The sequence below is a fragment of the Rhinoderma darwinii genome, chromosome 10 (assembly GCF_050947455.1).
Source record: "Rhinoderma darwinii isolate aRhiDar2 chromosome 10, aRhiDar2.hap1, whole genome shotgun sequence".
NCBI lineage: Eukaryota > Metazoa > Chordata > Amphibia > Anura > Rhinodermatidae > Rhinoderma > Rhinoderma darwinii.
Genome location: NC_134696.1, coordinates 99,407,082 through 99,433,567, shown reverse-complemented (window position 1 = coordinate 99,433,567; position 26,486 = coordinate 99,407,082). Strand labels below are relative to the sequence as shown.

The following is a 26,486-nucleotide window of genomic DNA, read 5'->3' as shown; positions in this document are numbered from 1 at the left end:
ATGAAACCTCAAACACCATGCGAAAAGTCCGGAGGAAGGCAGGGAAGTCACGGGTCTCTGGTCCTTGTCTCTCCCAGATAGGGTTCATCCATGCAAGAGCCTTGCCAGTGAGGAGAGAGATGATAATAGCGACCCTGGCACCATCAGACGAAAATGTCCTACTATACAGGCTGAAGTGGATCTGGCATTGATTGAGAAAACCACAACAGGCACGTGCTTCTCCATCATAGCGGTCAGGAAGTGGCAAAGAAACACGTGGATCAATACTGCCAAGAGGTGTAGTCTGAGGATCGACATTGCCAGGAGGTGTAGTAGGAGGAACGGCAGCTTGTGCCACCTGCCGACGTGCAAGAATGTTAAACGCCTGGAGGAATTGGTCCAGTCAAGACCGGAGGTCCAGCATATCCGCCCGCATTTCTTGTGACAACGTCGTCATAGTCTTGAATCGACCAGCGGGGTCCATGGCCTGAGCGTACTGTCACGATGGGTCTGTGGACCCACTGGACCGTACCGCCTTGGCGGTAAGGCAGCTGGCCAACAGGGAGCAGGTGAGAGTCTATAGGTCTATAGGTACCTGTGGCAGCTCAGACAGCAGCAGGGCAGGCTCGGCTGGGACTAGGTAGCGGGCGGACGTCAGGCGAGGTGAAGCAGGTCAGACGTGGATACAGCACCGGATGACTTTGGCACAGCTCAGTGCTAGACCAGGAATGTATGGATTGCTAGGAACAGGAACTGGAAACAGGTATAGGTACAGGGACAGGGACTGAAACAGGAAACACACTAGGAGGCCATCACATAAACAAACTAGGGAACACAACAACGCTCAGGCACAGAACTATGGGGCTGGTCCCCTCTTATAGTCCAGGGTACTCACGGGTCAAAGTTCATAAAAGAGGTCCGGTGCACGCGCTGCCCCTTTAAGAGCGGGCATGAGCGTGCGCGCTCACGCTTCAGGATCTGAGATAAGTGGATGTGAGCGCAGGCGTCTCCTGAGGAGGAGGCTGGGGCCAGTGCTTGCCAGCTCATGACTGTGGCTTTCAGTCCACAGCCACGGACATTACACAGACTCAAAGTCAATAAGCCGAATTATCAAATGCGTGCTAGAAATCAGTTTGTACTGATTCCTACCTTATGCCATTCTGACAATGCATACAACTGGTGGTTTTAAAGGACCCTTACACACAGTATTACAAGCTGGCAGTGTGCCAGAAGCATATCAATGGTTATTCCATACAACATTCAAAGTTTTCCCTATTGCACTGGGTAATGGTACATACACACGGCTCACACTTCTCACATGCACTTTTATATAATTTGACTACTACAGTTCTGAAAAAGAACCTGATTATTACAGGATCTCTTTTTGGTTGTTATAGCGTCTTTCTTCTCCTATTTGTCACAATAATCTTACATCACACAATGGGGTTTCCTCTGTTGCTCTGCTCTCCGAGTTCCCCATTATCAGGACCACCACAGAAGTCCTTGACGGTACTACAAGTACTAAGGGATATTACCTACGAATATCCAAACTCTGTCACCTATGGACAGTCTTTATCTCTGCTGGGTTAGTGTTCTGTAACAAGATTCGACTATCTCAGATCAAGCGGGCAACAGGATAACATTCCCCTTTGATCCTTAACAGTTTCTACACAGGAGCCAAATAATACATAATATGTAATAACATTTTAAACAGACCTATAACAATACACAGTTCATTGCAGGTTCACTACACAGCATTCAGATTACTCATCTTACACAGACAGATGTACGCCATGGATTCACATTACTTCTACACAAGTTTCTCTCTTTTTTTTTCACTACGTCATCACATTCCACAGGAGAGGTTCACGCACTCACTCCTCACAGCTTCTGTTCTCACAATGTTAACAGTTTCAATGTTCAATGCCGGCAAAAATTCTCTCATACCATGAACCTCAAAATTCACACATCTAAAACAACAACTCAAGATAACGTACGTATCTGCAATCATTCATCACACTAAAAGCTTTCAACATACCTCTGGATAAATTACTGCGTTCAAGAGATGTGACTTCATAGGAGCTGATCCAGCCTCGGCAATGAATAAGTGAACAATGTTTGTAAGAATAAGCTTCTTACGTACCGGACGGTTTTTGATATTCACTGATGCAAATGCAGTCAGGACTCCAGCGACAGCTATCAGACGAGCAATCTCCCGCGTTTACGGCACCAAAAACTGTTAACGCAATCATGGGCCAAAATATATTAGACTGAAATTTGTAATCGGTATGTCAACCGATACCCGCCCTCCAGTGATTTATCCAGTTTCCAATCCTGTTTTATCGATATATCGAGAGAGGAATTAGACACACAGACACTGCTGGTATGCTCAAAATACTCCTCTGCCGTATATTCATCAAACCATTACAATAATATCTTTCGAAGTAGGAGCAGCTTGATTCCAGACAATCATTTACAATGTTTACATTATGACATTAATTTGGATTTCATTTAACCAATAGCATATAATGACAATATGTTTTGTCCTGAACAAATCAAAGGCTTAGAAGAAATCTTAAATGTAAAACTATGAGTTACCAAAATATACCGTGTCATAGATGCTAGAAGTAAGACTAACCCCTCCCTTATATTAAGCAAACCTCTTCCCCAAGGCTAGAAGTCAGGCTGACAACTCCCTTATGGTAAACAATGTAATTTCTCAAGAATCTCAAGGATGAGAACACAAAACGTAGAATTGTTTCAAGACAACTGCTGACATGGATATATTAGCTTTTTAAAGCAATCAAAACTTATTAATCTCAAAATGGCTCCTTCAGGCCACAAGATGGATTCCAACTATCCAAAATGGTCACCACCTTACAAGATGAAGTCTATGCAAGATGGAATCATTTAAATATTTTCAGCACTTTCACAGTGAAATTATTGTAAAGTGGAAGGAACTGCAGCAACTCAGCGATGAACTGCAGACCAAATATAGATAAAAAAATAAAAATGAGTTAAATAAAGGGTTTTTTTGTGTAAAAAATAAATAAATATTAAAAATTTTAAAAAAATACCTTTTCCCATTTTCCCCCTAGAGCATAGTAAAAAAATAAATAAATAAACATAATTGGTATCGCCGCATCCGTAAAAGTCTGAACTATTACAATATATCATTATTTAACCCGCACGGTGAACGCCTTAAAAAACAAAATCTAAACTCCAGAATCTCTATTTATTGGTCACCTAATCCTCCACAAAAAATGAAATAAAAAGTGATCAAACCAATGCATGTACCAAAAAAATGGTATCATTAAAAACTACAGCTTATCCCGCAAAAAATAAGCCCTCATACCACTTAATCGACGGAAAAATAAAAAAGTTACGGCTCTCGGAATTTGGCGACACAAAATAAATGTTATTTTTTTACACTTAGGTTTTTACTTGTAAAAGTAGTAAAATATAGAAAAAACTACATATATTTGGTATCGCCGTAATCGTATTGACCCGCAGAATAAAGTTAACATGTTGTTTTAATTGCAAAGTGAATTACATAAAAACGTCGCGCAAAAAAACCATGGAGGAATCGCTGTTTTTTTCATTTTCTACCCCACAAATAATTTTTTCCCCGTTTCCTAGTACATTATATGGAAAAATAAATGGTGCTACGAAAAACTACAACTCGTCCCGCAAAAATCAACCCCTCATAGTACTATATCGACGGAAGAATAAAGATGTTATGGCTTTTGGAAGGTGGGGAGGAAAAAACGAAAATTAAAATCTGAAAGTTGTTTATGATGGGAAGGGGTTAAGGTAGATCTGAGCCTATTAGACCCTCAACCCATGAACTGTCGGATATCATTATGTAAGAAAAATAGACACAAATATGGACAAACATAGGAAACATGAGATTCATTAGCAGTTATCCTGCTTGTTGACAGTTTCCAGATACATTTTTTTTTACAAATAAAAGTGTAATGAACAAATTTCACAAAAATTCTAGATTTTACAGTTGTTATATTACTTATGTTAATTACAGGTGGAGCTTCAACTTCAGTGTGTTATCTCTGGATCATAAAGCTATATGTACATTTCTAAAATGTTTGAGAGTTAGAAGAGAAGAGTCGGACAATTCTTGTGTAAATAAAGTTTAATCATTGTATAAAATAAATCTGCAATTTTTACGATTTTCAAGATCTTTCTGCAGGGACGATATTAGGGGCTGGAAAATAGGGAAACTGTCCAGGGCCCTCTATTCAGTAAGGACCCTTTAGGATACAAGCAACAAGAAAAACCTAAACCACCCAGCATTATTTAGGAGTGCATGGTGGCACTATATGGCGGTATTTTTGGGCTCTTTAAGGGTATTATTTGGATACTGGATATTATTTGGGCACTATATGGTGGTATTATGTGTGCTATTTAAGGGAGTATTATTTGGATACTGGATATTAGTTAGGAATCATATGGCGGTATTATGTGGGCTGTTTAAGAGTATTAATTGGATACTGGATATTATTTGGAAACTATATTGCGGTATTATGTGGGCTCTTTAAGAGTATTATTATTTTGGTACTATATGTGTTACGATCTGTGGGTATGTGGACCCACTGTGCTGTACCGATATAGCGGTATAGCAGCTGGCCCATACAGAGTACCAAGTAAAGTCTATAGTTCAAGCAAGGTTACCTATGGTGGTTCAGACAGTAGCAATGACTAGGCTCAGATGGGAGCTTTGGCAGCAGACACCAGGCATGCTGTAACACAGCAGACAGATCGGTGGTGCAACACGATTCCAACTCTTTAAGGCACAGGAACAAGGTAGCACGGGATACAGGATACAGGTAGTTGGTACGGAAACACTGGGAACTGGAAGACACTAAGGGACCATTTGCAAAGACTAACACGGGTAACACAAACAATGCTCAGGCAATGAAGGAAGGGGCAGGGCCCTTCTTATAGTCCAGAGTGATCATGGGAGCAATCAGTCAATCTAAAACATGTGTGTGCTCTGGCCCATTTAGGCCGGGAATAAGCTCGAGCGCGCACCCTAGGAGGCACTGCAGGACAGGACGGCCGCATGTGCTGGCATCTCTGGGGAGGAAGATGTCTGCAGGATTATAGGAGTCTGCGACCACGGACGTTACAGTATCCCCCCTCTTACGCCCCCTCTTCTTGGGGCCAGAACGATAGAGGAACTTCTTAATGTGGGAAGGAGCCTTGACCTTCTCCTCTGGCTCCCAGGACCTCTCTTTTGGACCAAACCCCTTCCAATCCACCAAGTAAAAGGCTTTTCCTCTTATCCTCTCGAAATCCAAGATCTCCTTGACCTCGAATACATCGGCTGAACCGCTGGGGGCAAATACAGGGCTAAGAGTCTTAGAGTAGCGGTTCAGTACCACAGGCTTCAAAAGACACACGTGAAAGGAGTTGGGGATTCTGAGGGTAGCGGGCAGCCGAAGCTTATAAGTGACCGGGTTGATCCGCTGGAGGATCTCAAAGGATCCGAGGAACCTGGGAGCGAATTTGTATGACAGCACCCTCAGCCGAATATTCCTTGAGGACAGCCAGACTTTGGTACCTGGAAGAAACTGGGGAGGCTCTCTTCTCCTTGTGTCTGCCTTTCACTTCATGCGGTCGACCGCCAGAAGAATAGGGGATCGGGTTTGCTGCCAGATCTGTAGGATGTCCCTGAATGCAGGCACCTGGGACGCAGTGGACACAGGGAGAGGAATTTGTGGATGTTGGCCGTAGACAATAAAGAACGGTGTAGAATCAGTGGACTCACTTGTGTGGTTGTTATAGGAGAACTCGGCCGAAGGAAGAAGCTGCACCCAGTCATCATGGTGCCTGGAGATGAAGTGTCGTAGATAGTTCTCCATGATTTGGTTGTTCCTCCCGACTTGGCCATTGGACTGGGGATGGTAGGCTCAGGAAATGTCCAACTTTACATCAAGGAGTTTGCAGAGGGCTCTCCAAAATTTTGAGATGAACTGAACCCCCCGATCCGACACGATATGCAGAGGTAAGCCGTGCAGGCAGAACATGTGTTGGATGAAGAGGTCGGCCAGTCGAGAAGCAGAAGGTAGACTGGTCAGCGGAACGAAATGAGCCATCTTTGAGAATCGGTCCACCACCACCCAGACCGCACTGTATCCAGCAGAGGGAGGCAGGTCCATGAAAAAGTCCATTGCTATATGCTGCCAGGGACCATTGGGCACAGGCAGCCACTGGAGCAGGCCAGCAGGCTTGGAGTGAGCAACCTTGATAGCCGCGCACACCGTGCAAGACGAGACAAAGTCCATGATGCCTTTGGGCAGCGTGGGCCACCAGAAATAACGGGCAATCAGGTCTCTGGTTTTACGGGCACCCACGTGACCTGCCAGTCTGGGGCTGTGTCCCCAGCGAAGGATTTTCCTTCTGTCTGCCAGGCACACAAAAGTACTCCCCGGAGGGATGTCTCTTACTTGCAGAGGGTTGACAGAGATAATGCAGGATGGATAAATGATATTTTGTGGAGACTCAATGATGTCCTCTGTCTCTAACAACCTGGACAAGGCATCGGCCCTCACATTCTTTTCGGCAGGGCGGTAGTAGAGCTCAAACTGGAACCGGGCAAAGAACAGCGACCACTTGGCTTGATGAGGGTTCAGTCGTTGGACCACCTGGAGATAAGTGAGGTTCTTGTGGTCAGGAAATATCAGAATGGGATGAACTGTACCTTCTAGTAGATGTCTCCTCTACTCCAGGGCCAATTTGATGGCCAGTAACTCCCGTTCCCCAAGCGAGTAGTTGTGCTCTGCGGAAGAGAAAAGTTTAGAGTAATAGCCACATACAACTGCCTTGCCCTTGGGACCTCTCTGGAACAGAAGTGTGCCAGCACCAACAAAGAAGGCGTCCACCTCCAACAAAAACTGTCGAGATACATGCTGATGATGGAGGGTAGAGGCTGACGTGAAGGCACTCTTCAGGCTATTAAATGCGGATTCCGCTTCTGGAGTCCATACCTTGGCTTTCATGCCTTTTTTGGTGAGGGTGGAGATGGGAGCTGTCAGTGAGGAGAAGTTTGGGATGAACTGCCTGTAGAAATTGGCAAATCCCAGGAAACACTGTATGGACCTTAAGCCATGAGGATGTGGCCATTCCAGGATGGCCTTTACCTTCTCAGGATCCATCTGGAGGCCTTGATTAGAAATTATGTAGCCCAGGAAGGGTAGAGCATTTCTCTAAAAAAACACGCACTTCCCCAGCTTGGCATACAGGCCATTCTCCCTTAATCGCAACAAAACTTGACGGACATGTCTCTGATGAGTCTTCGGGTCTGGTGAAAAAATTAAGATGTCATCGAGATAGACCACAACACAGACATAGAGGAGGCCATAGAAGATATCATACACATTCCGAAGGGAATCATCAGGTAGTGCCCATCTAGGGTGTTAAATGCCGTCTTCCATTCGTCACCCCGGCGAATCCGGATTAAGTTGTAAGCCCCTGGTCTAGTTTAGAAAAAATCTTGACTCCTCGTATGCGGTCAAAAAGTTCAGAAATCAGTGGCAACGGATATCTATTTTTGACCGTGATCTGGTTGAGACCCCAAGAGTGGATGTAGGATCAAAGAGATCCGTCCTTATTTTTGACGAAGAAGAACCCGGCCCCGGCCGGGGAGGAGGATTTTTGTATGAAACCCCTCTTCAAATTCTCCAAGGAGGGAGGGTATACCCTTCCACAGGGAAGGGATGCGTCAGGAACGAGTTCACTAGGGCAGTCGTACACCCGGTGTGGGGGCAGCATCTCCGCCTCCTTCTTGCTGAAGACATCCGTAAAACTGTGAATAGTGAGAAGGCAATCCTGCCCATGACTGAGACTGGGGATGCTGGGCCGGATGGATCTGCCCCAGGCAGCGGTTGAGGCACTGGTGAACCTCTCCAGAATTCCAGTCAAGACCTGGGGCATGTAGTCGGCAGGCCCAGCAGCACTGGGTTGATGGCCATGGACAGGACACATTTTTTTTAGATGAGTACGGAATGAAGGGCTCCCACTTCGCGCTTCAGTGGTTTGGTCACAGCTATAATCGGGCCTGGCAGAGGCAGTCCATTCACCGAAGTAATGATCAAAGGCCTCCCCAGGGGGGTTGTGGGCAACTGAAGAAGATCCACCAGGTCTCTCTGAACAAAGTTAGCTGCGGATCCAGAGTCCAGATAGGCAGAGACCCGGTGCGTCTTTTCGCCAGACACTATGGTCACGGGGATGGACAATTTAGAAGAAAGTCCTTCATCACACAGAGTTGTCTCTCCAACCAACCATAGGCTCTGGGGCTTTTGGGGGCACAGACACACAAGATGGCATCCTAGGCCGCAATACAGACAGAGTCCCGAGGTGTGTCTGCGTTGTCTCTCCTGGGTAGACAGCTTGAGATGGTCCATCTCCGGAGACTCCTTTGGAGGAACAGCTGAGGCAATAGGAGCAGGTGCTGGAGAAACTGCAGCTTGCATATCTAGCCGATGTGCAATAATGTTCAACATCTGGAGGAGTTGGTTCTGTCGAGACCGGAGGTCTAACATATCCGCTCGCAATCACTTGTGCCGTCGTCATGGTCTTGGGTTGACCAGCAGGGTCCATGGCCTGAGCGTACTGTCACTGGGCCATAGCGGTATAGCAGCTGGCCAATACAGAGTACCAAGTAAAGTCTATAGTTCAAGCAAGGGTACCTGTGGTGGTTCAGACAGTAGCGATGACTAGGCTCAGATGGGACCTTTGGCAGCAGACACCAGGCGTGGTGTAACACAGCAGACAGATCGGTGGCACAACACGACTCCAACTCTTTAAGGCACAGGAACAAAGTAGAATGGGATACAGGATACAGGAAGCAGGTACGGGAGCACTGGGAACTGGAAGACACTAAGGGACCATTTGAAAAGACTTACACGGGGAAACACAAACAACGGTCAGGGCCCTTCTGATAGTTCAGGGTGACCTTGGGAGCAATCAGTCAATCTAAAACATGTGTGTGCTCTGGCGAATTAAAGCCGGAAATTAGCTTGAGCACGCACCCTAGGGGTCACTTAAGGACAGGATGGCCGCATGTGCTGGCATCTCTGGGGAGGAAGATGTTTGCAGGATGATAGGAGTCTGCGGTCTGTGAGAGCGGACGTTACAATATGGAAGTAATATTTCAGCTCTTTAAGGGAATATTAGTTGGATACTGAATATTATTTAGGCACTATATATTAGTATTATGTGGGTTTATTAAGGGAGTATTATTTGGATACTGGATATTATATTAGCACTATATGGCGGTATTATGTGGGCTACAACGACAAGAAAAACTGTCCAAAAATGACAAGCAGTGCGGCCCTACTTTGCTTGTTGTCCAAAGCCCCATTTTCTGCATATCCAGCCCTGCCTCTCTGACCTAAACAATTTAGCTGTGCAAATCTCTCCCTTATCCTGATTTATTAGTCTGGAGTCCAAGCTGTTTCACACACATAGAACTGCCTAGACTGGATACAATAGTAGCAAACCCTCAGCTAGGAGAAATAATAGGTGCGTACATCTATTTCAATCTATAGATATAAACAAGAATGTTCCTTGTTACCAATATAGAATTGAAACACGTTTCCTTACAAAGCTTCTTCCAGTCTGCAATGTTAGCCATTAGATTGTACGTAGACTTTTATGTGGCTGTTGCAACCTTAATAAAGAAGTAGATTCCCCAAGTGAACTAAACTAAGTAACCACAGAAGGCACAGGGTATAAGTATGAGAGTAACAGGCACAAGAAGTTGGGATGAGAGTAACAGCCACAAGAAGTTGGGATGAGAGTAACAGCCACAAGAAGTTGGGATGAGAGTAACAGCCACAAGAAGTTGGGTGACCAGACTTCTTCTTGGGTACAGTAGGAAGAGCAGCTCTGGAGTACAAACTTCTGCTACTGTGCAGACTAATAGAACATGTGCAAGCACATGTGTAATAAGTAATGTTATACATTCTCTTTTACTGCAATACAATGACAAATATAATAGACTCTGTAATAAACAATACAAAAGTCAGTGCACTGAAGACATCTTGGGAGGAAGTAGCACATCACTGCACATGTGGTGTAACATGCAAAACATAAAATATATATATATTTATATTCTGACTCTACAGTTATTTGTGTTTGGTCCGCTACATATATTTTCACAAAGACAATTATGGGAAACGTGGGTTCAATTCTACACTTTTTCTATTTCTACATTACATCTGTTCTCCAGCCATGGCCATTCAATTTTATCAAGATCCACTAACACTCTAATGTCTATAGGGCCCGACAGACCCTTGGGTGAGGGCTTACATCCAGAAAAACTAAAATCTAACGGGAACCTATCCGATTCATCTGTATACCCCATATTAATTCTGTTATTCTAATCCCAACTCTGTTCGTATAATATACATCAGGTGAGACAAATGGGCATCTTAATGGGGCATTGGGATGATTACCAACAGTGATTGTATGGCCAGCTTAAAGGGGTTGGTTAACGTTGATGATCTTCACCTAAATTAGACCATCAATGCATGATCGGTGGGCTCAGCAGAACAATTACTGATGGCACCGTCACTACAATACCCGTGGCTCTCGCGTCTATGCCTAATACTGCAGCTCAACCACTGCTCAAGCCAATTCCTTTGCTAGGTGCTTAGCTGCAATACCTGACACAACCACATACACATGGACGGCGCTGTGTCTGGTCTTCTTTCTAATTCCTTCCAAAGAAAAGCTGGTGCTGGTGTAGAAGACATTGTGATGGATTGTGCATTGAAGGCTCATAATAATTAAAGCGACCCTCCGGTCGCAGGATGAAAGGAGTAAAATTACCTGGTGTCCTCCAGTAGCCCCCAATATACTGTGGAATGGCTGTTTTAGGGTCCACTTTGTGTTGTCTCAAAATGGCCACAGCGCTTCTCAGACTGAGTCTAAGACACACCCTCTGTTCATGGATTGGACAGAACTGCTCACTTGAACAGCTCTGGCCAATCCGAGAACAGTGGGAGTGTCCCAGACTGGTAGTCTAAGAAGTGCTGCAGCCATTTTGGGACAGCACAGACTGCACCCTAAATGGCGGAGCCACGGCAAGTGGGCACAACTGGAGGGCACCAGATATTATTACTCCATATACACCATCACATTTCAAATGTTGTCCAGGGACCGGAGGGTCACTTTAATTTTTGGGACCAACTACTTCTGCATTGACTTCTATGATCATTAGCACTTTGATGTTCACAGCAAAGCAGTAGTAGATTGCTGGTGCAATGTGACAAAGAAACACAATGGAGCCTATAGACCATCATGGACATGAGTGCCGGTGATATCTGGGAGAAGGATCCAATAAACTGGAGCAACTGCATCTAACTTATGCAAGGTGGATCATACCATTTTATCAAATAGGGAAATTTTTGCATTTGAGGCCAGATGCTACACTTTCAAAAAAGGTTGAAGACATGTATTTTGGTTTCATAAATAAGGCCAATAAGAGCCCCCCACCCCCTAATTTTTGCAAAAAAAAAAAGTGCTGCTTGACACATGCAATTCGGAAAGCCACCAAGCAACATAGACATTGTGGTGACCAAGCGAGAGTATGAAAGCCCTAGGGCTTCCCATGTGTGAGGAGATGGTCTGTGTCAATGTCATGGTTCACCTCATCTGTAGATGTTTTCAGTTTCAGCCTATCTTATACTAATGATGATTTTTGCTGCCAAAAACGAGACTTCAGGCAGGAAGCTGAGGGTGGGAGGGAGGACGGCCACCGGCTGCATTATTCTGCTCCGTTGATAGATTTGCTAATTTATTGCTGGTTCTAAATTCAAGAAGAGCAGAAGTGGAGTCATCATCACTCAGGTCATATACTGAAATCCTGGAGAAGAAGGTAAAATATTTTTTAAACGCATACTCTAATTTACAGTACATGGTCAATATGAGTTTTTATGGACCTCGTTGATACCATAAATGGGTTGTAAATTACATTTTATGTCCAATAGAAAAGAAGTCCAGAACTCCAATCCCAAGAAATGTATAGAATTATGCGGAAAACCATGGAAAGTCCATCATCAATAATGACTCAGGCTATGACTAGGACATAGATCACCCCAAGACTTGTAGGCATGGGCCATTCTATTTTATGGATTTTACATGGTTATCCTCATAAAGAAAAATGTAGGAAGAAGAAATTGTCCTATCTTTACAAAATATTGGTAGATTATAATGGTAAGTATTTTATTTTTTGAAGTGGTACTCGCCTTGTAGAATTCAATATGCTTCATAGACCATACTGTCCCCCCGGCCATCAAAGTGCATTGGAGTCAAATATAGTTCTAGATGTCCTGGACATGATCAGATAGATGTTGGTTGCTTATTTTTGACTGCTTAGTGTTATCATTGCACATAGATATAGCTTCAATAATTGTGCCAGCCACACGGTTACATGTAGTGCACCATGCTGGCATACAGCCTATTAGTCACGCCCATACAATTAGGTCAGGCCGGCTTCCCAGCTCCCAGGTAGCATTGTGGTCTGTCTGCATTCTGTTGGGAACTGGTGTTTGTACCTGCCCTTGTATGAATATGAGTAATTATGGCCTTTTTCAGTGATTTTAAATAAACATAGTTCTTTTTTCTGTGATTTGTCAATATCCCTTTATGGTCAAAGTTAGTTACGTTTATTGAATCATATGAAGACATGTACTACCAAAGCATAACATTCTTCATATTCTTATAAATTGTGAACCAGTGCAACACAGGAAAAGTCATCATGATGTAACAGGTGTAATTAAATGGGTAGTCCAGTTTAGAAAACCCATTTTCATATACTCTAATAGAGAATTCTGAGTTAATAGAGGGGGGTCCCATTTTCAGGATCCTCATCTCTTGGCCAGAGTGGAAAGCGGTTGCAAAAAGCGTCTCTCACTCTGGAGGACCTATCCTGTCCTGTATTACACAGACAACACATTGATATGAATGGACACTGTGCAATACTTAATTTCCCCTGTGGTGGCGCTGCAGAAAAATTAAACACTTACTGCCAGGATTACCCACAGATTATAGCCGATCGCTGGAGGTCTCAGCAGGAGGACACTTTGTTATCAGCTTATTGTCAAGGGATCCTTCTAGCAAGTAGGGATTGTCCAAAGACGAGAACCTGTTTAACCCCTTAGCGACCAGCCTATTTTAGGCCTTAAGCCTTGGGAAAGTCATTATAGTGTACGGTGTATGTCTTTGGGTCATGAAAGCATAAGAAAACTCATTGTGTTACATGTCTGCCACATAGGAAGACACCAGTATTATAAATGGCACATGGTAGATGGTGGTAAGTGTAACAGTTTGGCATTGGAGCCCAGGAGCTTCATGTTATACCGATATGAGTTAGTAGAATCTTCATGGAAAACACAAAAATAACCAGATTTAAGTAAAAAAGTTGTGGCCAGTGCAGGATCAGACCAATATATTACATATTGCAGGTTATATGCTGTTCTGTAATGTTGTGCCTGGCTGGATGTTGGATTTGAGCCTCCCCATGGTTAGATTTACCAATGCCATAAGATCTGAGAGCGGAGTATTATTTTATGGGGTTCATTGCTGGTTAGAAGCATCAACTCATCTATGTTGTTACTCATATAAAGGAATTCCATCATTTCAATACATTTGAAATCTCTCAGAGGCTTTTGAGGTCAAGTCTTGTCCACATTCATATAATGAGACACCAACTATTTGCATATCTATGGGAAAGATAACGATTATCAGAATAGTTTCTTCACTGCACTTACTTTGAGCCACATGTTGGGTGTGGTGATCATGAAACACTAAAATAACACTATAGATTACAGACCGTAAAGAAATTTCCTGTAAAAAGTCCCGAGTCGTCTTCTCCTCCCCAAGTTGCTAAACCAAGTTTAAAAAAAAAAAAAAAACTGGGTGCAAACCAATATGGCCACCATTCCAGCATTTATAGGGGTTGTCAATCATCTATCTAAGACTCCTGGATGGCAAATCTGCTTAGCCATGTATTGATGCATTCCCTATTCCTATGTCACTGAATATCTATTTAGATTTGTTATGCAAGGTCTATGGCAGCTGGCTGGGCTGTCATGGTGACCATCGTGGGTATTTCCCCAAAACTCATATAACCATTTACAGATCTTGTAGTGCAAATATAATAGTCCCCCCCGTCCCCCCGTCCCCCGTAGTAGGGTTGTCTTCTACTGGACCTTTGAAGTCCAATGTTGCATCAGAGCTTGGGCCCACTGAGAGTTCTGATGATACTCTGATGGGCCGGTCTGACCCTGAGGGTGGCATCAATCGTAGTTTATAGATATATTTATAGATATATAACGGGAGTAAGGGGGTGATGCTTGTTTTGATGCAGTTCAGCCAAGTAACTTCCAGTGTTACAGAGTAGGTTTAGTAGAACTTAGTGCCATAAGGTTCATTCAGACCCATATGGGACTGAGGATCAATTGACCTTAGCGTCAACCCTGCAGCTATAGTGAACATATGCATGTCCACTATTAATTTAATCATGAACTCTGTTGTTATCGTTGCCCACACCGGGTATACCATCAATAAGGATCCATAGTGAATAATACAGAATAAACTGATAACATTGGGGGCAAGTGACGTGTACCCATTTGGGGCTATCATACATTTCCCTGGCATGTAAGTGTACGTTCAATGTGCCTATTTGGTGAAATTATAAAAAAGTTTCTTCAGTACACGGATATGACACTTCATTGACTCCGGGTTGGGTCTTACATGCATGAAGGACCACGTTTTGCTTATACCGGATGGCACTTACTCACATTTTCCATTTCAAGATAAGTCAATTGTAAAGTTCTTTCACTATTGTTTTTTCAAACTTCTTTGTGTGTTTTAAGCATTTTCAATTGTTAATAGCTATGTCTTGGTACAGATGTAGCAGAACAGAGTTGGTTATTTGCAATTTCAATTGTGGTCATCATTTTACGATACATTATCAGTTTTCCATAGAGTTGCAGGTAATCCTATTGCATCGTATTAACTCGGAGAGTTGTCACGGTGCAAAGGTCGAAATTGACCAATGACAAATTCTACTCTGCTACATCTATAGTGCTAAATCATCGCAATATTCTGTGTGGAATCTAATAATTCATATTAGGTCTCCAAAATTGAGCATTCCAGTTCCAGCTCGTATTTCCCTTTCCCAGGAAAAAATAGATTTCACAATTACTTCTTTTTTTTTTAGTTTAAACATTTGGGAAGTTAAAGCCTAAGCCCACTAAAAACCTGAAAAGTCAAAGGTGTGACAAATACACAACACCCCCTACCCTTTCATGTCACACTCACAGGAGTTGAGGAAGCACTGCAGAGCTCATGTAGCTGTCCCTGCGCTGCCTGTAACGTGGAGAAAACCCTATAGTCGATGGGAAATTATTTTCATTACTAGCATAATATAAGCACTGTAGGGGCCCAAAAAATTGAACACCTTGACCCTAAAAGCCAGAAATTCACCATTGACCAAAATATACCCTTTATATGTTGAATATACACAGTGGGGTCCCATTATTATGAGTAGCAGCTAATATCCAGAGTAAATTGCGTGTGCAGCGCGAACAGCAGCTAGACGGGTGTGGAGTGATCAATAAGGTGCTGATCGGTGGTCTCAGGTATCTGGCGCCATGCTGACTGCAGAACCTCCCGCAATTGCTGGAGGGTGAGTGGGGGGTTCCTTAGAGCGAACAAGACGATCGAGGTCCCACAGATGCTCAATTGGGCTCAAGTCTGGTAAATTAGGGGGCCGGGAAGTACTTGGAAGTTTTGGTCGTGCTCTTCCAACCACTGTTGGACATTTCTAGTCGTGAGACATGTCGCATTGTCTTGCTGGAAGATTACATCTGCCCCAGGGAAGACAAACAGCGTGTATGGGTGGACGTGATCTGCAACGATGGATTCATACCCAAATCGGTTCAGCAATGCCTTCCACATGGATGAGTGGCCCAGAGAATGCCAAGAAAAACTTGCCCAGACCATAACGCTGCCGCCGCCAGCTTGTTATCTTCCAGCAATGGCTACAGGATGTTTGTTCTCTGATGTTTCTCGTCTGACACACCAACGTCCATCCGTTTGATAAAGCAGAAAATGTGACTCATCGGAGAAGACAACCCTTTGGCAATCATCGGTGGTCCAATTCCAATACTGCTGTGCAAATTGAAGTATTTTTTTACGCTGCACCTTTGTTACACAGGAGCAGTGACCGTCCGTCTGCATCAGATACGCAGTAGAGTTCACTGAACTGTTGTTTTAGACACACGTCTGGTAGCCCCATGGTTGATTTTCACTGTGACCTGCTCCACTGTAGCGTGTCGTACGGCCCTCTAGCACCTTCGTAGCCGACGTTCACCTCTCATGTCGGTTATTCCCAATGGTGCCATTTGTCCACTCACCACAGCAGCATGCGAACAGGTCACACACGGCACTGTGTGAGAAATACAGCCGCCCTTGTCCCAAAAGCCGATAATCATCCCATTTTGAACTATGATAAATCGCCCCTTTTACCCATGGCAACAACGAGTGATATGTGATCAAACAGCCTATCCCACCCCTTATATACCCACCAAGCCCACGACACATCACTTCCTTTATGGGCTACACGCTGCCGACATCGAAAGTAGGAGGTGGTCATAATAATTTGACTCGTAGTAAATCAGAGAAATCTAAATGTAATGTGTGACCTATTACATGTAAAAACTTTTTCTTTCTTTCACTTTTTAGGATCATGGAGAACGTTCAAGCGCGGGGCGTATGGACTTTTGTGTTTTTCTTTTTTCTTTTTAAAGGTGCATTCAATAAAGGTATGTTAAAAGTGGGATATCATTATTATAATACTGCCCCCGAGCGACAAGAATACATCTATTATAGAAGTGCTCCTTATAGCCAAGATACATATAATACTGCCCCTATATACAAGAATATAACTACTATACTACTGCCCCTATATACAAGAATATAACTACTATAATACTGCCCCCTATATACAAGAATATAACTACTATAATACTGCCCCCTATGTACAAGACTATAACTAATATAATACTGCCCCCTATATACAAGAATATAACTACTATAATACTGCCCCCAATATACAAGAATATAACTACTATAATACTGCTCCTATATGTACAAGAATATAACTACCATAATACTGCCCCATATGTACAAGAATATAACTACTATAATACTGCTCCTATATACAAGAATATAACTACTATAATACTGTCCCCTATATACAAGAATATAACTACTATAATACTGCTCCTATATACAAGATTATAACTACTATAATACTGCCCCTATATACAAGAATATAACTACTATAATACTGCTTCCTATATACAAGAATATAACTACTATAATACTGTCCCCTATATACAAGAATATAACTACTATAATACTGCTCCTATATACAAGAATATAACTACTATAATACTGCCCCCTATATACAAGAATATAACTACTATAATACTACTCCTATATACAAGAATATAACTACTATAATACTGCTCCTATATACAAGAAAATAACTACTATAATACTGCCACCTATATACTAGAATATAACTACTATAATACTGCCCCTATATACAACAATATAACTACTATAATACTGCCCCATATATACAAGAATATAACTACTATAATACTGCCCCTATATACAAGAATATAACTACTATAATACTGCTCCTATATACAAGAATATAACTACTATAATACTGCCTCATATATACAAGAATATAACTACTATAATACTGCCCTCTATATTCAAGAATATAACTACTATAATACTGCTCTTATATACAAGAATATAACTACTATAATACTGCCCCTATATACAAGAATATAACTACTATAATACTGCCCCATATATACAAGAATATAACTACTATAATACTGCCCCTATATAAAAGAATATAACTACTATAATACTGCTCCTATATACAATAATATAACTACTATAATACTGCTCCTATATACAAGAATATAACTACTATAATACTGCCTCATATATACAAGAATATAACTACTATAATACTGCCCTCTATATTCAAGAATATAACTACTATAATACTGCTCTTATATACAAGAATATAACTACTATAATACTGCCCCTATATACAAGAATATAACTACTATAATACTGCCCCATGTATACAAGAATATAACTACTATAATACTGCTCCTATATACAAGAATATAACTACTATAATACTGCCCCATGTATACAAGAATATAACTACTATAATACTGCTCCTATATACAAGAATATAACTACTATAATACTACCGCCTATATACAAGAATATAACTACTATAATACTGCTCCTATACACAAGAATATAACTACTATAATACTGCCCCATGTATACAAGAATATAACTACTGTAATACTGCCCCTATGTACAAGAATATAACTACTATAATGCTGCCCCTATGTACAAGAATATAACTACTATAATACTGCCCCTATATACAAGAATATAACTACTATAATACTGCTCCTATATGCAAGAATATAACTACTAGATATTTTACATTACTAAAATAAGCTGGCTGCTACAAATACAAGACGACCGAAGCTGCGGATAATAGCGAGCAAACACAATATTCAAGAATGATAACATACTATAATACTGAGTCGTCATCTTCTAGAATATAACTACTATATTACTGCCCCTATATACAAGAATATAACTAGAAGAATACTGCCCCATATATACAAGAATATACCTACTATAATACTGCTCCTATATAATAGAATATAACTACTATAATACTGCTCCTATATACAAGAATATAACTACTATAATACTGCTCCTATATACAAGAATATAAGCTACTATAATACTGCCTCCCTATATACAAGAATATAACTACTATAATACTGCCCTCTATATTCAAGAATATAACTACTATAATACTGCTCTTATATACAAGAATATAACTACTATAATACTGCCCCTATATACAAGAATATAACTACTATAATACTGCCCCATATATACAAGAATATAACTACTATAATACTGCCCCTATATAAAAGAATATAACTACTATAATACTGCTCCTATATACAATAATATAACTACTATAATACTGCTCCTATATGCAAGAATATAACTACTATAATACTGCTCCCTATATACAAGAATATAACTACTATAATACTGCTCCTATATACAATAATATAACTACTATAATACTGCCCCCTATATACAAAAATATAACTACTATAATACTGCTCCTATATACAAGAATATAACTACTATAATACTGCCCCTATATACAAGAATATAACTACTATAATACTGCCCCATATATACAAGAATATAACTACTATAATACTGCCCCTATATAAAAGAATATAACTACTATAATACTGCTCCTATATACAATAATATAACTACTATAATACTGCTCCTATATGCAAGAATATAACTACTATAATACTGCTCCCTATATACAAGAATATAACTACTATAATACTGCTCCTATATACAATAATATAACTACTATAATACTGCCCCCTATATACAAAAATATAACTACTATAATACTGCTCCTATATACAAGAATATAACTACTATAATACTGCCCCCTATATACAAGAATATAACTACTATAATCTTCAATAGTATAAATGTTATTTTTACAAATTCCATCTTGAACGGTAAATCACCTCATAATGTCCTCAAAATTTATGGGGGCACCGAATATTAAACTCTATTACGTTGCTGCAAAATAGAAACAGAATAAGGAGTGGGTGTATGTCCCACTAAATAAATTACTTCTGGATCTCTTTGAAAAAATAGTGATCTATGAATTAAGAAGTTCCCAAATTTCTGGAAAAAAAATAATTATTTTTCTTTTATTTGTTTCTTCCATTAGTTATTAGATTTTGCTCGTGGGGACTGGGGTGGGAGAGAGGGGAATGGAGGGATTATTTGTCTGTTATTATTCTTTGTATACTTGCTTTATGATTAAAATTGAAAAAAGAGATATAAAAAAGTAACTGCTATAATACTGCCCCCTATGTAGAAAAATGTGTGGTTCTAGACTGATAAATATGAATATCATTATTACTTGATAAATATTGTTGTGTGTTTTTGTTTTCTAGATGGTCATGTTAAAGTTTCTAGTAGAGTTACTGCCTGGCCGGGTTCTTGTGCCGTTCTTTCTTGTGAATTTACTTATAAAGATATTTATAATTACACGTGGTATTATAATCCGGAATTCAATGATTCGATAAAGGAGTATGTAGGAACGATTGTTTATCAAAGCACAAGAATGGTAGAGCCGGGAGGCTCCTTTAAGAATAAAGTAGAATATATAGGAAAGGGAGACAAGAACTGCAGCATAGTAATATCCGACCTTCAAAGTAACGACACCGGAGATTATTCACTGAGACTGATTGGGAATAATAACTGGAAATGGATGTCTCAACGATTGAGCCTCATAGTGTCTGGTAAGTTATCGCTGGGCTCCTCTACAAGGATATAGCAGAGCTGAACTCTTACTTTTGTTTACTACATTGAGTTAAAATAACGCAGTTGGGTCTCCGGCATTGCAATGGGAACCACAGATCACACATTTGGGATTGTACCAAATGACATACTCAGCTTTGCTATATCTGTATGTACTAAACAGTGTTGACAGTTAAACATCTTGTGTTCTGGTATGACCTGGAGTAAATATTTTCCTCTAATATATTCCAATCTTATAAAGTGATGGAATATCCCTAAGATATGCCGTCATTTTAAAACTGGTGGGGGCCCAATTTTTGGGACACCCACAGTTCCAGAGAATGAAGGGTCCCCAGCGCTGCTTTTGTGTTGCGCCCATTCGAAGTTTTCCCAGCATGGTGGTGCTTTCCAGGGAACTGCAGTAGGCCCTATTCCCTTGAATGGGACTCTTAGGTCTGGATCAATTGTAATACGCTGCAGATTTTCCGCAATTAAATTATTTACGGAAAATCCGCAGCCAGTCCGCCCAGTGGGCACATACCCTACAACTGTGACCAAAATTTGTGTCTACTGAAAGTTATCGCCACAAGTTAAACTACTATATTTTTGTTGCAAATGGTTAATAATTCTGTATCTGGAGTTTGTTGAGCAAATCTTAGGGCATGGCCCCACGTGGTGGTTTTCCTCCGCAGCTGTCCGCATCAATGCCGCACAGAATCTGCGTTGCAGATTCTGCGGCGGATCTGCCCAAAATGTGCAGTAAATTGATGCGGACTAGCTGCTGCGGACTGCGGTAAAAGTGCTTCCCTTCTCCCTATCAGTGCAGGATAGAGAGAAGGGACAGCACTTTCCCTAGTGAAAGTAAACGAATTTCATACTTACCGGCCGTTGTCTTGGTGATGCGTCCCTCTTTCGGCATCCAGCCCGACCTCCCTGGATGACGCGGCAGTCCATGTGACCGCTGCAGCCTGTGATTGGCTGCAGCCGTCACTTAGACTGAAACGTCATCCTGGGAAGCTGGACTGGAGACAGAAGCAGGGAGTTCTCGGTAAGTATGAACTTCTATTTTTTTTACAGGTTGCTGTATATTGGGATCGGTAGTCACTGTCCAGGGTGCAGAAACAGTTACTGCCGATCGCTTAACTCTTTCAGCACCCTGGACAGTGACTATTTACTGACGTCTCCTAGCAACGCTCCCGTAATTCCGGGAGCCCCATTGACTTCCTCAGTCTGGCTGTAGACCTAGAAATACATAGGTCCAGTCAGAATGAAGAAATGTCATGTCCAAAAAGCAAGACGCATACACAGCACACATAACATGTGCATGACATCTGCGGACTTCATTGCGGAATTTAGAATCTCCATTGAAGTCAATGGAGAACTTCCGCAATGAGTCCGCAACCAGTCCGCCACAACTCCGCAACATCCCTTGCATGCTGCGGACACCAAATTCCGCACCGCAGCCTATGCTCCACAGCGGAATTTTCTGCCACGTCTAAACGAAGCCTACTAAAAAGAAGTGGAAGGCAATGGAGAAACGGCTCCGCTGCGGATTAACGCTGCGGAGTGTCCGCAGCGGAATTCAAGAGCAATTCCGCCATGTGGGGCTTTGCCCTTAAAGGGGCAGCAACTGACTAATGCTGAAAAAAGAGAATGTGACTAACGGCAAAATAGAAAAACAAAGCACGGTCAATCACGCAACATAGCGGGTCAGGAACTAGAAAGGCCGCTACCCTGTAAACTATCGCATGGCTGCCAGGTTTAGTATCGACAGTAGAAGTGCTGTCTCCGTAGACGTGTTGTCCATCATATTATGATATCACAATGCACCATCTGGGGTGTCAAATTCAGCTCTGCTACATACGCTTCATTAATATTCAGTTTGGTACACGCATCTATACAAATGAGCAATGAGAATGTCCTTCCAAGGTGCACCAGATGCCTAATACAAAATTCTGTCACCTTCCAGGCGCCTAACTAGCCACCACTCTATATGTGACTACTATAAGGGTTCCGGTAGTCCAGGTTCCAGAGTCGCCACCAAATGTTTTGTACAAGGGGCCTTCACCAACCTTAAAGGGGTTGTACGGGACCATTTTTCATATTGATGACCTATCCATCAGATAGGTCATCAGTATATGAGCGGTGGGAGTCCGACACTTGGAACCTGCACCGATCCTGTAGATAGGTAATCAGTATAAAAAACGGTCCCGTGTCCGGACAGCCCGTTAAATCTGGACCTGTCTACTGGGCTCGCGTTCCCTTTACAACCCTAAAACAGCGCTGTAGCCCATTCATTCTCGGGATCCTTGGGTGTCCTTATCCTAGCGATATGCCATCACTTTATAACATAGGTAAAGCTTTTTAATGCTATCCAATTAAATGAGTTTACTGAATTTTATATTTTTTTTTTACTTTTTAGGGGTGGGTGACAGAATCAGTGTCAATTTGAAGTTCCTTGGGCCCATCAGAGTAGATTATCCTCACCCTCCAGCTATGTTCTCGTCCACTTATAATTGCATCGCAAGTCTCATTATTGTTTTATCATCAGTAAGATCGAATAGGTTATTTGAGAATCATCCCCTAAGACATAGACCCAAGTGGCAAGTGATGTGCTCCAAAGTCATCTCCAAATGGGATTGTCTTCTATTAGACCTTTGGGGTCCATTATTTTGCCAGCGCTTGGGTCCATTGGAGGATCATCTGGTAGTCTGGGGGTTCAGTCCGACCCTGGACAGAATGATAGATTTACCTTGTCATAGCAGATGTTGGGCCACGTGTATCAAAACTGGCTCAGAGAAGGAGGGTCATGGTTGAAAATAGCAGCCAAAGAGAGTCCCTTACACTTTAGGTAGGGATGTCTCTAACATCTGGATAGTTTTTTGGTTATCTGCCTTCAAAAAGATCTCACATGTAACTTTTTTCTTTTAGATACTGGCTCGAGTTTGAAATTACATCCAGTACCTTATATGCAAGAAAACCAGCCGGTCACATTAACTTGCTCTATTGATTATTATTGCCCTTTGTATGATATCAGCCTGACTTGGCTTCAGGATGTAAACGGAACAGTGAGGGTAGACATAAGAAGTGACATGCGAGAGACGAGCACCACCACCACACTAACCTTCGTTCCTACATGGAAAGACAACAATAAAAATATCAGCTGTGTACTTCAAAGGATGAATGCGGAAAATGACAGTAGAACCATACAGCTTGATGTGAAATGTAAGTGCCCCCTCCATGTATTTCTGTCTGTATATCATGTGGTTTAGGAATAAAAATTAATGCAGTAAAGCCGTCATGTAACCCACGGCCACCAGTTCTTGCTCTCATTCCCAATCCTTCGTGAATATACAATATATTAACACCTTTCCAGTAAAAGTTTTAGTTAACTCTTGCCTTAACTGTTTAATTTATTTATTTACTGTATACTTGCCCAAAAGATTTATTTGGAAAATTATAAGTCAGTCCTCATAGCCCCTACCCTGTTACTGACAATACAGAGCAAATCTAACCTGCTACAATACATAGAGAGGGAGAGATACAATTCTAAGCAACTTTTTGGAATTTCGTTTTTCTAGATGCCCCTCAAAATGTCCAGATCATGTCTAAGGATCCCATTATAAAACTCAAAGAAGGGGAAGTGAGAACACTGGAGTGTTCTGTGGAAAGTAGTAATCCGCCAAATTTTAAGATCACATGGTATAGAAATGGGAAAATTGTGTATCCAGAGGAAAGAAAAAAAAAATTTAATCTATCCGGAAGATATCATTGTGAAGCTGAAAACAGTATGGGAAAAAGTATATCAAACACTGTGGAAATCTCTGTGCTGTGTAAGTCATCATATCCAATTATCTCTTGAGTTACTAGAAAGAAAGAGGAAGGAATGTGAAATGTGAAAGGAAAAAAGGGAGGAAGGAAAGAGAAAGGAAGGAATTAAGGAAGGAAGGAAGGAAGGAGGGAGGGATGGAGAGAAAACGGAAGGTAGGAAAACAAGAAAAGAAGGAGGTAGGGAGGAAGGAAGGAAGGAGGAAGGGGAAATGGAAGAAAGGAAGGAAGGAAAACAAGGATGGAAGGAGTTAGGGAGGAAAAACAGAAGGAAGGAGTGAAGAAAGCAAGGAAGTAGGGAGGTAGGGAAAAAGGGAGGCACGAAGAAAGGAGGGGAAAGATAGGAAGGAAGGAGGGAGAGAAACAGAAGGATAGAAGGAAATAGGGGGGAGGGAAAACGAAAGAAAGAAAGAAAGAAAGAAAGAAAGAAAGAAAGAAAGAAAGAAAGAAAGAAAGAAAGAAAGAAAGAAAGAAAGAAAGAAAGAAAGAAAGAAAGAAAGAAAGAAAGAAAGAAAGAAAGAAAGAAAGAAGGAGGAATGGAAAATGGAAGGAAGGTAGGAAGGAAAACAAGGATGGAAGGAAGGAGTGAAGAATGGAAGGAAGGAAGTAGGGAGGCAGGGAAAACAGAAGGCAGGAAGAAAGGAAGGGAAAGAAAGGTAGGAGGGTGGGAAACAGAAGGATGGAAGGAAGAAGGATGGAAGGAAGGAAGGAAGGAAAGAAGGAAGGAAGGAAGGAAGGAAGGAAGGAAGGAAGGAAGGAAGGAAGGAAGGAAGGAAGGAAGGAAGGAAGGAAGGAAGGAAGGAAGGAAGGAGGAATTGAAAACAAAAGGAAAGTAGGAAGGAAAATAATGAGAAAAGGAGGTAGGAAGGGGGGAAACAGAGGGTTGGAGGGAAGGAGGTAGGGATGTAGGGAAAATGGAAGGAAGGACCAAAGAAAGGAAGGAGGGGGAAACAAAAAAAAAGGAAGTAGGGAGGGAAAACAGAAGGATGAAAGGAAATAGCGTGGGAGGGAAAATGGAAGTAAGGAAGGAAAGAAGGAAAGAAGGAAGAAAGAAAGAAAGAAAGAAAGAAAGAAAGAAAGAAAGAAAGAAAGAAAGAAAGAAAGAAAGAAAGAAAGAAAGAAAGAAAGAAAGAAAGAAAGAAAGAAAGGCAGGGAGGGGCGAAGAGAGGGAGAAAGGTAGAGAGAAAGAGAGGAAGTAAGAAAGTGTAGAAGGGATGGAGGATGGGAGGAGTACGGTATATTTCTACCTCATTAAGTAATACAGGTTCCATAGTTGATTGCTTATATACCTTCTTACTAACAATGGCTTCTCTACAGTTTCTGAGAGATCCAAGTATTTAATTGACAACTCTTTATGTTGTGATTCACACCGCTTCAAAAACTATTTCAGATGCTCCCAAAGAAATGTCTATTCAGAAACCAGAGAGAATTATCGAAGGATGGCCTGTTTCTCTGAATTGTTCCACTGTGGCAAACCCGCCTGTCTCACGTTACTTGTGGTACAGGAATAGTAGGCACTGTTTTAATAGCACCGACAGCCACTATAATTTCAGTAAAATAACAGAAAATGACTCTGGATCTTATGAATGTCGAGCACTCAATGATCAAGGATCAGGCACATCTATGACAGTGCAACTGGATGTAATGTGTAAGTATTCCTTAGATTCAGCGCTTTGTAACTGAGGACATTCTTCTAAATTTCTCAGCACAGAGTTTTCCTAGAGTTTTTGTAAAAAGATTATATTTTAATTCTAACATTGTGTTCACATGATCAGACGTGAGAAAAAATCCATAAAGTTTTCAGACAACCTTTGAGATCTCAAAAATATTTAATAGCCCATAAGCTGAGAGTTGACTGCCATGTCGAGCAATAGCCTAAATTCTGAAACATTGCGCAATATTTTTAGCTCATTGCTGCTTTCTATGAAACTAGTAGATTGGACAGATAGATAATCTCCAACTTTGGACATTGTCAATTGTAGACTTTCCAGGTAGACACAGATATGTCAAATTGATCGAAATATTTTGGAGAAAATGTAACCAAACTTCAGAAATTGCCATTAAAAATGTAAAAAAAAAAATTCGAATAAATTAGTTTGGCAAAAGTGTCCCTGTTTTTTTGTGTTCTTTTTAAATTTTAGTTTTTTTATTGTAGTACC

The 26,486-nt window shown here is 41.4% G+C and overlaps 1 protein-coding gene across 1 annotated transcript in view; it reads left to right on the top strand.

The window, feature by feature from the left end:
* LOC142662684 (B-cell receptor CD22-like) overlaps positions 1–26,486 on the top strand; it is a 61,339-nt gene that overhangs the window by 26,879 nt on the left and 7,974 nt on the right. The window contains exons 5-9 of the mRNA XM_075840895.1: positions 16,756–16,835; positions 20,154–20,501; positions 23,431–23,724; positions 24,081–24,332; positions 25,718–25,975. Of these exons, the coding sequence (XP_075697010.1) occupies positions 16,756–16,835; positions 20,154–20,501; positions 23,431–23,724; positions 24,081–24,332; positions 25,718–25,975 (1,232 nt within the window). The remainder of the gene's footprint in view (positions 1–16,755; positions 16,836–20,153; positions 20,502–23,430; positions 23,725–24,080; positions 24,333–25,717; positions 25,976–26,486) is intronic.